This window comes from Blennius ocellaris (genome assembly GCF_963422515.1).
Source record: "Blennius ocellaris genome assembly, chromosome: 23".
Taxonomy (NCBI): Eukaryota; Metazoa; Chordata; class Actinopteri; order Blenniiformes; family Blenniidae; genus Blennius; species Blennius ocellaris.
Window position 1 is genome coordinate 9095735 of NC_137672.1, and position 15029 is coordinate 9110763.

The following is a 15029-nucleotide window of genomic DNA, read 5'->3' on the forward strand; positions in this document are numbered from 1 at the left end:
GAGCTTCCGCTGCTTGTCAAATCACTTTCATCAACTCGCATGGCTTCGAAATGTGCGCCGCTCGTGTGTGTGGGTGCGCGCGCGGTACCGCTCGTGGCCGCAGAGTGGCGGTGTGCGTAAAGGCACCGCAAGGCTGCGTGCGCTTTTTTCCCCTTCTTTTTCTTCTGTCCAGTCAACAGGTGAGGACTGCAGGAGAGTTTCTATTGACTTTCATTCCAGGTTGAATACAAACAGTGAAAGAAGAGTATTCTTTTTTTTTTATTTATTGATTTTGGATGAAACATATGTGGTTTGATTTACTAATTTCCCGTCTCAGGGTCAGACGTGAATTCAGGGTACACTCACGCACATCAATTTGGTGCCACTTATAAGTTTTTCTTTGTTTTTTGTTTCAAACTATGATTAGAAACCGGACTACCAGTCGAAATCCTACTAATGCACAGGGAGAACTGACAAACTCTTAAGGAACTTCACACCTTAAGGTGGATGAATTTGATCCTTACTCCAGGTTATAAAGATCTCTGTTTTAATGTTATAAATATACTGTTTTTCCAATATGTTCAAGGAATAGACAAACTAAAACTTAAAAGGTATATTTTCAATGCGGCAAACCTATATAATAGTATAAATACTATGAAGTTACCAAATGCAACATCAAGTACTTAATAGCAGCCGTGACATTAACAAAGTCAAATAAAATGTTATGAAAATAAATGTTCAACAACTAACCTTTGAAACAGAACAAAAGAAATACATTTATCCTCTTAAGATTGTAATATTGGAGCTTATTTCACTTTCGAGTCAGTTTTTCACTGATGCGTTACGAGCGCCCCTCGTGGTCCAGCAGGATATTGCAGGACATCCATTACTATGCAACTAGTTTTGAAATATACAATTTCATATCAAAACTTTTAATGCTTGTTCATTCAACAATCCTAAATAATGATTTAAGTAACGAGACAGCTCATCCTTTCTCCAATTGAAAGGAAAAAAATTGATGGAGCGGAAAATTAAATACTCAAGGACACTTTGTCATTTAGGTGCATTTTATTGAGCTGCAACAGTAAAAAAAAAAAAAAAGAAAGAAAGAAAATATAATTTCAGACCAAAACTGATTGTCTTCCTTTATTATAGCAAAATTATAATCAATTCACTCAAATAACCTAAACAACCATATTGCTCTTTTGATAGATAGTAAACAAAATCACAAAAAAGTGTGCGAGAATAAATACTTCAAATATGCCATTCGACTTTTTTCAATTGGTGAAAAGTTTAATTCTTTCTCAATGAGACATTCTGAATAAATAAAAAAATGTTGGTACTTCACTGAGGAAAAATGAGAAGGGTGTGGTGGAATCGGTTTATAACCCAATCACCATCATTTAGCCTTTTGAAGAGCACATTCTAATTCATTTTGACTTCAGTACAGTTGTGCACATGCTTTCCTTTTAACCCGTCGTGCATGTTAACTTTAGTGTCTAATGTGTAGGAATGCTGAGCATCTTTGGAACTGGATTTCTGCAACGTTGAACAACCTATATAGGTTCTAAACTTAAATTGTGTAATGGATTGGAAGCTGCAGGTTGTTAAAATGACTTGATATCTTTGATGTTAATTATTGCATCAAGGAATTTAAAATAATGGGGGGGGGGGGGGGGGGGAATCTACATTGTGACCATTTGGCATCAGGAAGTCAGCAGATTCTGCATATAAAAAAACAGAAGTTATCCTTGGTTCCAAAGGATGGGACAAAAATGAAGGCTGCATATTCCTCACTGAAATGATCTTAAAAACAAAAGGTGAACGCAAATGTAAATCACAAACTGGACAACGAATCGCCAGCGTGTCCTCTTTGTTTAGAAAAGAAAAAGGAGCAACTAAATATAACCTGCAACTCAAGGCGGTTTTCATTAAACTGATGGAAATGAGACAAAGAGTTTCCCCCCCCCCCTCCTTCTTCTCCTCTTTTAGGTAGAAAACAGAGTGAATAAAAACCAGCAGTGCGGACCAAAGTGATGCCACTTTCATTTTAGCAGGACAGGTTCAAAGCGGCGCGCTGAGCGCCGTCCAAGATTCCACCAGATGGATCATTGTTTCATTCTCGTCTTCATCCCTCTCTCTTTGAACGCCGCCCCGAGAGCTTGGCTCCGCCGAGGGAGGCTTTAGGTCGAGTCCAAATGACTCATTGGGTTCAACAGTTCCGTCGCGACGACTCCACATTTATACCTCATCAGAAAGAAAAAGGGGGGGGGGGGGGAAACGGTGGGAATACCAACATTTTGTGCTTCACAACAGCGAGTGTGGCTCTTTGGTGGTCGAACGTACAATTAAAGGGATCGAAAAGTCTCACAGCAGACAAACGATGGAAACGTCAGTTAATTTCTACGAGAGCCGAGACTATTTCCTGGGTTTTACACACACACACGATATTTTTACCCGACAAGTAAACACACTTAAGGTGGATTATTATAGCACATCAAAGGGGGGGAAAAAACACCAACCACAGGTCCCGGCGCTACTTTTGTGTGCCGTCTAAATGCATTCGCAAGGTTTCCTTGAGATTCACTCCGTGGCTCCACGATGGTGCATCGTCTGCATAGTTACAACTAGAGATTGATCAAATCTCGCCTGTTATTAGATAAATATAAATGCATTTCACCAAAAGGCCAATCGGCAATAAAGAGCACAAAGCCATGATATGGTACAAAAAGCCTTGTTGTTTACAGTAATCTGCATTTGATCATTTTTAACTATTGTATAATGTTAGTTGTGTCCAATCCGTTTTAGATGTATTGATTCTGAGATTTGTGAAAAAGAGACCTCGATCTCAGTGGGTCCTTATTCCTGGATAAATAAAAAAGAAAAAGAAATGAGTGTATTCGTGAAGAAACTTTACTGATATGAAAGTGAGACGGTTAACATTGGGTCTTGCGCTGAACTTTGGGGAAAATACGCCACACATCAACCACAAACGACGACCAAACACTGCGGCGCGCACCGGGACTACTTTTTTTTTTTTTTAAATACTTTTAGTGATCGGCCCTGGGCTCGTGGGACAAAGTATTGATCGTCTGCGGCTGTACGTTAGCGAAGCGGTGTGCTTTGACCTCGTGGGGTTAGGGCTGTGCGAGGCGCTCCATCGCCTCGCCCTCGCAGCGCATGCAGTGGTATCCCTGCCTCTCCGTCACGTCGAAGCAGCCTGCGCCGACGTAGAAGTCGATCGCTGACTTGTTGGTGTCCTTGACGGTGAAGTTCAACTGGTTGCAGCCGGCAGCCATGCCAAGCTGACCCACATGAAAGGAGTTAATAATTAAAAGGTGCGGGTGAGACTTTGCAACAAAGAAAGATCAAAGGTTTAAAGACGACAGCGACTCTGTTGCGGCGGTAAAATGCGGGTTTACTCACCTGGGTTACTTTGCTCATAAGTGCTTTACCAATGCCGTGTCCTGGAACACAGAAAGCGTACGTTTGCTGGGAGGCGACACAAGTGTACACGAGATACTTCTCTACTTTTCGGGCGTGACCTCACACCTCTGAACTCCGGCATCACGTACAAGTCTTCCATGTAGACGGACCTGCCCGAGCACGAGTTGTAGGCGTAAAAGTAAAGTGCGTAGCCGATCTTTGTGTCGCCTGAAACACAAACGGGTCAAAATTAAAACGCAAAACAGCAGAAAGTGTCACTTCCTCCCCCTTTTGAAGTAAAGCGAACACGAGGTTTGAGCCTTTATCGAGCCCGGAAACGGAATTAAATCACATCTTAAATGGAAAATTGCTCACATAATGCAAAATGCTATGAATGAACTGCAAGATGTACTCAGGTGGGGGGGGGGGGTAGACAAAACAGCACTTTGTGTTAATCTACTACATCCCTGTGTCAATTAGTTTTTTTTTTATTAGAGAAAAAAAAAAAAACAACAGTTTCCTGACATTTCTACTTCACTGCTCAGTCTTAATTATTCCACAAAGTAACGCTGGAGGCCTTTAAACCCAAACAATGTTATTAAAAAAAAGAGTTTTGTTGCATTAACAATCAATATTTTGTCCAAATTAAAAACTTAAATATCGACCAGTGCAGGAAAGAAGGATTGACACCATCGCTCCCGTTCAGCTGCCGTACATCAGTGTGTATCCAGTCATTAAAAAAAAAAAAAAAAAACACCCATGATGCACTTGTGCCAGTTTATTTCAGTGCAGCGAGTCCAGACGCCGCTGCTCAGCAGGGAGTCCAGAGGGGAGAGGACAGCGGTGGCAGAATGGGGAAATTAAAATGGCCGCGTCATGGAAAGAGACGGCACCGCTGGGCAGCAGAGCGGAAGGTGACGGCGTTTTATGAGGGAAAAAAGAACGAAAAAAGACTGCAATTGCTCTGTTACATAAGAGGTGTGCAAGGCGAGAGAGGCCACATCGGTGCTGCTCTGCTATATTGGGCAGCAGAACTAATAAACGCTGATCAAGTGGATCGTGGCGGCGGAGGATCAATAAAAAGGGTGTTTTCTTTTTTTTTTAAATCGACAACACATCTATGACTGATACTGTGTAATGGCAGGACATTGAATTGACCCGCATTTCAAGTCATACAACTAAAAAAAAACAACAACCTGTACAATATCTTCAAAAATAAATGTCAATTAAATGACAAAGCATTATTTTCCAATCTCACATGTTTATTTTCTTCGGTTGAAGAAAAAGGGTTGACTCCGTCTTCAAGAAAAACACCTTGTGGCAAATCTGACTGGTAAAAACTAGAGATACTTTAGTTCTTTAAAGCAGCCGTCTGTAAAGCCTATAATCAAAGGTCAAAAGGTCAGTTGACTTATAATTTGAATGAATAAATGACCTCAAGCATTGGAAAGTGGGACAAACACCCGGGGGCTGACGTGTGTCGTCAAGAAGGGGAAAAAAACAATAACCCGCACCAATATTTGTTCAAATATCTGTCAGAGTGGTTCCGTGAAGCTGTTTGTGAAGTAAAGACACACTTGCTGAAGGATCCGTCTCACCGTTTATGGACTTCTGATTTTCCGGCACCTCGGCGACGACCCCGTGGAAGAACGGGTTCTTGGAGAAGCCGTCTTGCTCCAAATCTGCAAAAAGGATCAGAGAGGCATTTTTATTACCTTTCCTTTAATAGACAGACTTATTTTATTTAGAGAAGTTTCATATTTCTTTGAATCCAACAGGTTTATGCACGACCCCAGTTCCAAAGAGGTTGCAACAAGATGTCATTATAAACAAAATGCTATAATTTGCAAATTAAATAAACCTGTAATTCTTATTGTCATATTCTTATTGGAGTTTTTTTTAAGAGAAGCTAACGGGCTAAGTAAACGTGCTGCCAGATTCTACTTTTTTAGGTTTTTAGCGCCTCGGCTTCTCCAAAACTGGCTTTAAAAGTGACATTAGTGCTCCTGGTGAGCTCCAGCAGCTGACTGACTGCCGTCAATGTTGCGTTCAGGTGCATCACGTAAACTAGCACGCTGGACTCCGTGGCTGTGGAATCTTCCTTCCCGGAATCACAATCAGCAAATAACTGATAAAATACTTTATCAACAGAGATAAAATGCTTGCCGATTATGTATTCTGTGTTCCTGCAGTGAAAATTTTGCTCTGCTACAACCTGGACGCAGCTTATCTATTAGTTTTATGGCGTTTTCTGTCTTTAAAAATTTTGTGGGTGAGGCTTATATTCAGGTGCGCTCTATAGTGCGGAAAATACGCTAAATGTGTTTTATCCTTCTGATTTTGTCGCACTCTTTTAGACTTCCAACATTCCAAATGCTGCCAACAACTGGTATTATATCTGGTCAATATGTTACTGTTGCATTAAGCAATAATGGTCTGATGGTTGCTGGGACAACCTTGACTCTACTACTTTGTATTTCTCTAATGGACGTCATCTCTTCCAACACGGTTCATTAATGATATCGAATCCATGGTGTCCCTAAGACAAAACTAAGACTGCCAGTGGCAGGAGTTTGAGAGGAAAACATACCTTTCTGAGTCAAAACCATGTGATCTGACATGCCTTCGTGTTTTGCCAGAGCCTATGGAGGGAAAAAAAATAAACACCAGTTGTCAACAATACCTCAAATATCAGCCTCCATTAATCAGCTGTGAATGTGTGGATGAGTATTGGGAAATCAACAATGGTGATGACGTCATCAGATTCAGGTGTGCTGAAGCAGGGAGAGAACTATAACATGCAATATTTAATGGAATTGTATGAGAAATGAAATTTAAATAACTTCACCGTCTTGTACTGTAGACCAATGAGAACCTGCAACTATCAGAGGGATCATGTTGACACTTGGTTTCAGCTTTTTTAAATAATTTTAACTCAGTTCTAGTAATAAAAACCTTTAATACGTTCACTCTAATGTACTGGAGATAAATTACACTTCATGTTTTCATCATTTTAAGAGATTATTGTAAGGGCACCTTCTCACAAGGTTTCCATGTTAGTTAATTTAAACCATGACCTTTGAATCAGCATGTTCACTTCAATAGTTGGGACAGTTTCACTGGCCTACAATCCATTACAGTGAAGTTATTGAGGTTTTTTGAATGTCATTACGAATTTAAATTGCGTCAAATAAACCCAACTGCAGTGCGATCAAGCGAAGGCTGCAGCGACGTTGGTGAATGTCAACAACTTATTATTGTCGTCGCTGTTTTGTCATTTGCAGACGGTCCCTTGGCTGCACGGACCGACATTCCGGACCGATACCGAGCTGCACGGTTTGACGCGATCGACGATCCGGCACGTGGCGTTCCTCTTACCGCGACCATGCGCATGATGTCCTTGCAGTCGTCCACGTTGGCCGCGCGCAGCGTGAAGTCCATTGTCCGTCTGCTGGAGGCGACGAGTGCGCTTCGGTGCCCGGAAGACCTGAAGCTGCTTCCTGTAGCTGCTTTACCCGCAGCTGATCACATTTAAACCGCCGCTTCCTGCAGAGCCTCGCCTCAGAACGAGGAACCGAGCTGTGTGTGTGTGTGAGTGTGTGTGTGTGTATATGCATGCATCCCACAGAGGGCGCTCTCCTCCAGGACAGTAAAGCAAGAGGTCAGAGGCTGGAAGGTGAAAGGAGAGATAACATATTGGATGTAATCACCAAACTGAATCACGTCAAATCACCAGATGATTATATAATACAACGTGGAAAAAGTGTACATCTAATTTATGACTTGGAAAAAAAGGAAAAAAAACAAACAAACAAGCAAATTCAACATTTTCAAGTGCCACAAAACCAAATCTCTTGTTATTTTGCATGTTGTTTTCTTTAAAGAAACTCACCCGAACATTGTGGATGTGTCTTGTAAGTGTTGCGGTATTTTACAAAAACGCTTCGCTATAGTAAGTCATTTTGACATATTTTTTTTTACACACGTCAAACACGTGTTTTAGAGTTGTTTGTATGTGTGCTGAATGCAGAACTGCTGATTTTGTTGCTTGTAAAATATATCTCAATCAGGTTTCCTGGCTCTATAAAGTAGAAAAACAGAGTTCTGTATTAGTGTTAGGCCAGTTTCTACGTGTCCTCCCATTTAAAAACTCTCATGTATTGTTTGTAAACATACCAGGACGGTTTTGAATATAATTAGCTGAGAAAAAGCTACTGGAAATACTTATTTTACAGTTATTTATAAATTAAATTATCAATTTCTCTTTTATCTATATTGACCATGGATCCTATTAAAAACCGCTCATTTAAAACATTTTTAAATAATTTGACAAGTTTAGACTACTTTTCACTACAATGATTGTCATAATAATAATATTGTGTCATTGCAAGGACTTTATAGTGTTCCATTATAGAAAAAACATCAGTCAGCATTTTTTCTCAAAGTGTTCCAATTCAGAAATTTAAAAAAAGACACAAAAGTTTAGAAGATATAAGTTTAAAGATCTTCAATCATTGTTGTGTGCTTGTAAAAGATTTACATAAAGTTTAACGATGCCTCCCTGGATTTTACTGAAATGGCCCAGCTTGTAGAAATGCTGCTTCACAGCTGTGTGAATTAAATGAACTCAATTAGAGCTACGTTATAATTCAGTAGTAAATCACGGTGTTTTGATGACGCTCACAGACCTCGACTGTAAAAAGGTTTCTTTTTATCCAAACTGGCCTTCTGAAGCTGGCACAGAATACCGAATAACCCTCGTCTGTGTTCAGAGGTGTGAAGAGTGTCACGGTTATGTAACGAGTGATTCATTCATTCGTCCTTAATGGTCGTGGGTTTATTCGTTCATGGGCCTGAATTAACTTTGCAGCAATATAATGAACTCAAGTGACACAACAGAAGGTGAATGTTGTGGGTTTCTGTCAGGAGGAACCACAGTGAACACTTGACGCCATCAGAGGTACTGACGATTTGTCATATTGAATAAAAAGCGATATATGTGGTTTCTGCATTGCGCTATCAATGTAGAATAATCCACAAAACCCTTAAACTGACACAAGATATTCAAAGTATTTGACTGAAATCACACTTTGCCTCTCTAAAATGTCCCTTTTAAAAAAAAGAAATGGGGATATTCTCCTGTCGCCGTTCAAGCGGTTAAGTTAAGTTGTATATTTCCTGATTTTTGCACCAGATTCTCTGTGAGAGGCGTTGTTGATATCAAACACAATAAATAAAATGCTCTTTTCTTAAAAGAGACTCATGCCTGCTGTATTCGGAGCCCGTAAATCTTTATTTAGGTTCAGCGTACAAACACGTTTCTCCAATTAGACACGTATGTGTCGATTCTACACACAAGTAACAGTATAAATGGGAGCCTGCGGGAGCCCGGTGCTAAAAATACATTTTGCGAGGGATTTGTCACAGTACATGGCTTTCTGCACCGAGGAGGGCGGGGAGGAAGTGAGCAGGGAGAAAAGGGGGGATTTTGCTGGGCTGGCCTCGAATGGGACAGCTTTCTCCTGTAAAAACAAAAAAATAAAAAGTGAGGCAGTGCTGTGTGTCTATTAATAGCTGACGCGGGACGGCGTGGGTCTCTTTAAGGCCTGGCTGAACGGCTCCCTTCATACGACGCAAGCAGAAAAAGAAAAGGCCAGAGCCTCACCGCCGTCTTCACCGGCGAGGCCGATGACGCGCGTGAGCCTCCGCTGGCCGCCTGACGCAGACGAGGGCTGGCAGGCAGACGTAGAAACGCTGTGGATTATGACTAAGATGGACTAGGGGCTGGAAATATCTGACAAAACGCTACAAAAACCCCCCCTGAGAGAGAGAACGACGGCTGGCGTCCAGCTCTGATGTCGTATTGACTTACTGGAGATAATAGCTGCAGAGAAGGTCATTCGCTCACTCACCTCATTGACGATCATCTGACTCAGGCCTCTACGCTACACCCCCACCCCACACTTCCTGACTCTGTCTCTTTGAGCACCACGACTCTCCTCTTAAAGTGAAAATCCTTATTCCGTTCGCCTGAGCATCACCAACACACAAAACTAACTGTCAACATATCACAGTGGCTGATCGGGGAGACCAGGAAGACGCCCCTTCAAATTAAACCTGATGTAACGACAAGGCTGTCTGTATTGCATCGGGCAGGACGGACGAGAGGAAGAGACACAGAAAAAGATGCAGGACCTGTTATTCTTAAAAAAAAAAAAAAAACACGGCTTCATTTGGATTCATCTTCTCCTCTTGGAAGTAAAACATGCTTTTGGCCCTGAAGCTTCATGACTCAGGAAATTCTCATGTTAATGTGAAGACAGAAGCCGAAACCCTAACCCATAACCCCCAACCTAGCCTAACCCTAACCCTAACCCTAGCCCCCAACCAAACCTAACCCTAACCCTAACCCTAGCCCCCAACGTAACCCTAACCCTAACCCCAACCGAACCTAACCCTAACCCTAGGCCCCAACCTAACCCTGACCCTAAGCTTCAACCTTACTCTAACCACTAACCTACCCCCAACCTAACCCTAATACCCAACCTAACCCTAACCCTAGCCCCCAATCTAACCTAACCTAAACCTAACCCTAAGCCAAACCTAACCCTAATCCTAACCCTAAGCCCAACCTAACCCTAATCCTAACCCTAAGCCCAACCTAACCCTAACCCTTACCCAACCTAACCCCGAACCTAACCCCCAACCTAACCCTAACCCTAAGCCCAACCTAACCCTAACCCTAACCCAACCTAACCCCCAACCTAACCCTAACCCTAACCCCCCCCCCCAAAAATTGCTTCTCCATCCACAACTCTACTCGCTGTCTTATTTTTTCTACACCCCCACACGTTTGGGTTCAGCGTCTGTGTCGCTCTGATCACCACGTCTATTCATTCTGCCTTTCAACTGGCTAGTTAGTAAAATTGTGACACTGTCACAACTTCATCTCAAGTCGTTTCTGGTCGCAGCGCCATGACAACGGCCTCGAACCACCGATTTAGAACCAAGACCAAAGATGTCGCCGCCATTCTCTCACGATTGTTATCTTTTGTCTTACATCAGAATTTACACGCCTCTGTGTGAATTTACCTTCATTTTTATTGCGGGTTTCACATAAAAACGGTTTAAAGAAAAAAGAATGAAGTTGTAATTCTTCCAGATTTCGGGTTCACTGTGAACATTTGAAGAAACTCTTAAATAATGTAAATGAAATAGTAAAGGAGGAGCAGCACATTTTTTGTAATTCCTGCAACGTCTTTCACTCAAGCACTACAGAACTCCCACTTCTTGTCCTCCGCGGCCCAGTTTCTCTTGGCAAACCAACCATGACAAACATTTCCACTGAAGTTACATAAACCGTTTGGTCATATGAACACTGTTGCTGCATTATTTACTGTAATCGATAACTCATTGACATCTACTGCCGTCCTTTCATACTTCAAACGTACTGTCCAGTCAGAAACTGGTCTCGACCCTTCACTCACTGGAAGCTACAGGACGAAGCTGCTTTTTATTTCAAAGGCTTTTGGAAAAGTTGTCTTCAAACTGCTTCCATCTGCTGCGGAGGAGCACGTCGTTGAGATAAATCAGCTCCACTCAGCAGGAACTGCTCTTCTTTGTGTCAGATAGGATTCACCGATGAATGTTGATGCAAGGAAATGCTCCGTTCCATTATTTATTATTAAATAAGTCCAACTTTCTGACAATGTGGAGAACAGACTTTTAATACAAACACTTTTGTTTTGTCGCTGCTGATAAATACGTTTCCAATAAGTCCCATCTTGTGGCCATGTTGTCTCAGTGGTATCTGGTGGGAAATCTGACAGGTGTATTCCAACATTTCACTAGAAGGAGTGTGAATAAAGTTAACTTTAGTTAACGTGTTCATTTTTCCTCGATTGTTGGCGAATACACAAGAATGTTGTGATGACATTTTTTTTTGCCTGTTTCTGCGATGTCATATCTTACCACCATTTTCTTTTACCTCTTATTTATGTCAGTTGATTTTGGATTCAAACAATTTGAAGGAAGTTGGATTTGGAGCCGTGTCACCTCGACTCCTACACTCTTAGGGCCCAAAACATGTTGTGCGGTGCTCAGTAGAGACCGCCGTGTTGTGATACGTGTGGGTTTTGTGTCGCTGCGGTGAAATAACACTCACAGGGGCTTCATTGTGGACGGCGTGCGCCTCCACTAACATAACCGCTCATCATTTACCAGCTGGTGTCGGACGATGAGCTAACGAAGCAGGTATTTTCACGGAGCGACTCGTGGTTTTTTTTTTGTTTTTATGAGTGCGCGTCATTGTCAGTCTCCTGAAAGTGGCGGGGGGGGGGGATTGATTTTACAGGTTTGCAGTGGGGGAGAACCAACGTTTCCCACGTTCACAGCTCGTTCATATGTCTCTCTCTACGTTTCAAATGTAATAGATTACTATATTTCTCAGTTGAGTCCTTTATGAAATGCTTGTCTTGGTGGTTTTGAATAAGATGCTTTCACTTCCTCCAGTTGTGTGTGTGTGTGTGTGTGTGTGTGTGTGTGTGTGTGTGTGTGTGTGTGTGTGTGTGTGTGTGTGTGTGTGTGTGTGTGTGTGTGTGTGTGTGTGTGTGGGGAGGGGTGGGTGGGGGGCTGTGAAGTAAAACTAATGAGATCATCCACATTTGTGTCTGGGGACTTCACAGTTTGAAGACATTTTCACACCGTGCGTCACTCTACACTTATAACTCCTCCAGTACCGACGTATTTCATGACATTTCTTCATTGAAAAGGTTTAATCATGTGATGATTGATATGTATCACAGAGCTAAGGTGAATTAGCTGCTTTGAAAAAAAGGAGCAGAAGGAGTTTATTCCTATTCTTTTTTTTTTTTAGCTCTTGACTAATGTGATAGTATGACTATCAATCCGTAATTGAATATATGTTTGGTATTTCCACCTGTCCATGCATACATGTGCAAATATCAACATCTATTTAAGGTTTATATGAGCAAATAACAACAGAGGAACAGCAAACAGGAGCCAGAAACACAAACCGCTGAAGATTCGCGGAAGAGAAACGGCAGGCGGCGAAATCAGTTGTTTACATTTTACAAATAAGTAAACAGCCCAAAAGAAATCCAGTCAGCTTTCAAACAAAAGGCAGGGCGTGGACGCAGGCACGCACGCACACACAGCCGCCGCGACCGACGGGGCTTTTGGCCTTTATGATCTCCCTGGTGGCTCCGACCGGCTGGACCTGGAGCTTCTCCATCTGCTGCAACTGCAGGTCACTTTGCACCTTCAGTGTTGGAAACTCACTTTCCTTTTGAACGTCATTTTCCCAGTTTTTCTTTCAACTCCTGATCCTGTCGCCGGAGGTCGGTTCTGGAGGGCTTTGGTCTTTATTGCTTTTTCCGGTGCTTCGCAGTCTGAAGTCTGCTGCTCGTCATCTTGAGTTGTTATAAGAAATAGTATGAAATTAACATCTATTTCAATAACTAGTATTACCTACATGTGCAGAATACATAAAGAGAGGCATTAGTTATCGTAAACATAATAAACACTGACAACAAGTACTGAAATGTGTCTCAAGTATTACCCTTAATTTTTCACACTTTACAATTCTGATGTTTTAATAAGACCTTGTAAATGTGTATTGGAATGTCTTTATTCTTTTTCTGTTAACTTTGTATCTGTTAACTTTGTAAACCTTTGCAACTGTGATTCAACAAAAAAAGTAGGAAATGTCTGATACATGTTAAACCATCGAAAAGTTTGTTGGGCACATTTTCCACAATCTGCTCATTTAACATCAAATGTCCTTTTCCAAGTTGTTTCTTTAACCCATTTAAGGAATTTCCTAAGTCGCTCTCCCGCTGCTGTACATCCAGTACAGAGTGTTCCCGTTTTGTTCCCAGACAATCTAACCGTCTCCCGACTGTTCAACACAGAGATTTGGGACGGATCTGAACTTTTCCCCCCAAAAAAAGAAAAAACTTCAAATGCATGAGTGCGATGCACGCGGGTTTTGAAGTCGTTGAGCTATTGTTCGTCTGCCTGCTGGAGAAAGTCGTCCCGGCTCGCTGCTGGTCACTCACAGAATAACGGCAGGCCGGAAGCTTCCGCTGCTTCCTGTTTAGTCTGGATCCTGATTGGCCGCCGAGCTGGAGAGCATTTCCAGCACACAGCAGTCAACGCCACATTCATCAGCTTCTAAAAAAGAAACAAAAGGCAGAGTGAAAGTTTTTTGGTGGAATAATGACGAGTGGCCTTCGTCCTCTATAGAGTTTCAGGGATATTAAATACGTTGTTTAGTGAAGAGAAATCTGTTGATGGTAGCGGAAGCAATGTGAGAAAACTTTATCAGGATGACACTGTAGAAAACCTGATGATTGGAGGAATTCCCCCTCAGACGAAGCCGTCCCCCTCGTCTGGCCTGGTCATGTCATTCCAAACTTCAGACTGAGACAAGAGGGGGGGGGGGGGGGGCAAAGGAAATTAGCTCATCAGCCGACTGATGCAACACTCATGTAAAGATTTGAGTGAGAAAAAAAAAGGAGACGCTGTGTCATTCCTCGTGCTTCGCGCTCGCAGGCCTTATTAGGACATCTGCAGCCATTTGTGCGCCGGAGCAGCACGCTGGGAAGATGTCACCTTTTGTTTTCTGTTTTTCTTTGGGCCAGCCTGGATTTCACAAGTTCCCCGACACAGCGCGAGCCATGTGACCGCTGCGAATGTCAGGTCACTTAGTCACTTACTCAACAAGGGTCACTGGCTGGAGCGCGGCGGTCGGTAGAACATTAAACAATAGGCAGGTTTTCGGGAAAAGTTAAATATACACAAGCGGCTTCCTTGTGAAGACAAGGGAGATGTTTATTATTCTAATAAAGCTCTTCGCCGGCGTCTCGATGGATGGGCCGTAATTACATCGTCCGTACTTTCGGTAAATAACTGGCAAACTCTGAATAAATGCCATCGCTCGGGGGATGAATTATACTGTTCTCTCACAAGTCAAACAAAAGAAGTGTTATTTACGAGGCTCATATTTCTATTACACCAGCTTCCCTTTCTGACCCCGTGCTCGGCAGATTTACAAGGCAGCGGCCGAAACATTTCCACACAAGACATTACTTGCCGATCAGAATGAAAACCATCGTCAACACATTACCGACTTCTACTGTCTGAAACTACAAAACGTTATTAGCCAAAAAAGAGAGACTTTTAGCTTGTGAGCATCTTGGGTCTACGCTTGATAAGATCCACTGTTATTTGCAATCGTTTTTTCTACACGCACTGAGAGTACGAGTTATAAACATAATACCCATCCAAATGATCTGTTGTAGTACAATTCATCATTATTATTTGAGAAAAATAAAGAAAACATAGAGATGTTCAAAATGATCCCCTTTATATTTTCAGGGCAGACTTTGTCAAACATTAGAAATAAGTACCAAACGATCAGGCTTTATCTTCATTTTTCAACTTGCGATTTCTAAAACTCAATAATATGAAACAAATCCTTCTTCTTCGTTAAAGACGAGGCGACTTTAGAGCTCCCGGCTTCCCTCTTACTTTAACTTAAGGTCACACCTGAGTTCAGCACAGTTTACAGGCAACAGCAACTCACGTGGGAACCTGTTGTT

General features: G+C 42.1%; 1 protein-coding gene across 1 annotated transcript; it reads right to left on the reverse strand.

Annotated features, from left to right (window-relative positions):
• Positions 1-1098: 1098 nt before the first annotated feature.
• Positions 1099-9450, reverse strand: sat2a.1 (spermidine/spermine N1-acetyltransferase family member 2a, tandem duplicate 1). Its single transcript, XM_080519059.1, has 7 exons — positions 9318-9450; positions 6784-7074; positions 5996-6047; positions 5004-5087; positions 3532-3633; positions 3406-3446; positions 1099-3284 (listed from the first exon to the last, which is right to left on the reverse strand). Exons 2-7 carry the CDS (start codon positions 6844-6846, stop codon positions 3117-3119), a joined length of 510 nt encoding a protein of 169 aa, XP_080375185.1. The 5' UTR covers positions 6847-7074; positions 9318-9450; the 3' UTR covers positions 1099-3116.
• Between the last annotated feature and the right edge of the window lie 5579 nt (positions 9451-15029).

Excerpts from the sequence above, each read along its gene's own strand:
- sat2a.1 (XM_080519059.1), bottom strand. The coding sequence starts at position 6,846 with ATGGACTTCACGCTGCGCGCGGCCAACGTGGACGACTGCAAGGACATC. Across the intron at positions 6,048-6,783 it reads ACATCATGCGCATGGTCGCG|GCTCTGGCAAAACACGAAGG; the intron begins GTAAGAGGAACG and ends TTCCCTCCATAG. Across the intron at positions 3,285-3,405 it reads TTATGAGCAAAGTAACCCAG|CTTGGCATGGCTGCCGGCTG; the intron begins GTGAGTAAACCC and ends CATGTGGGTCAG.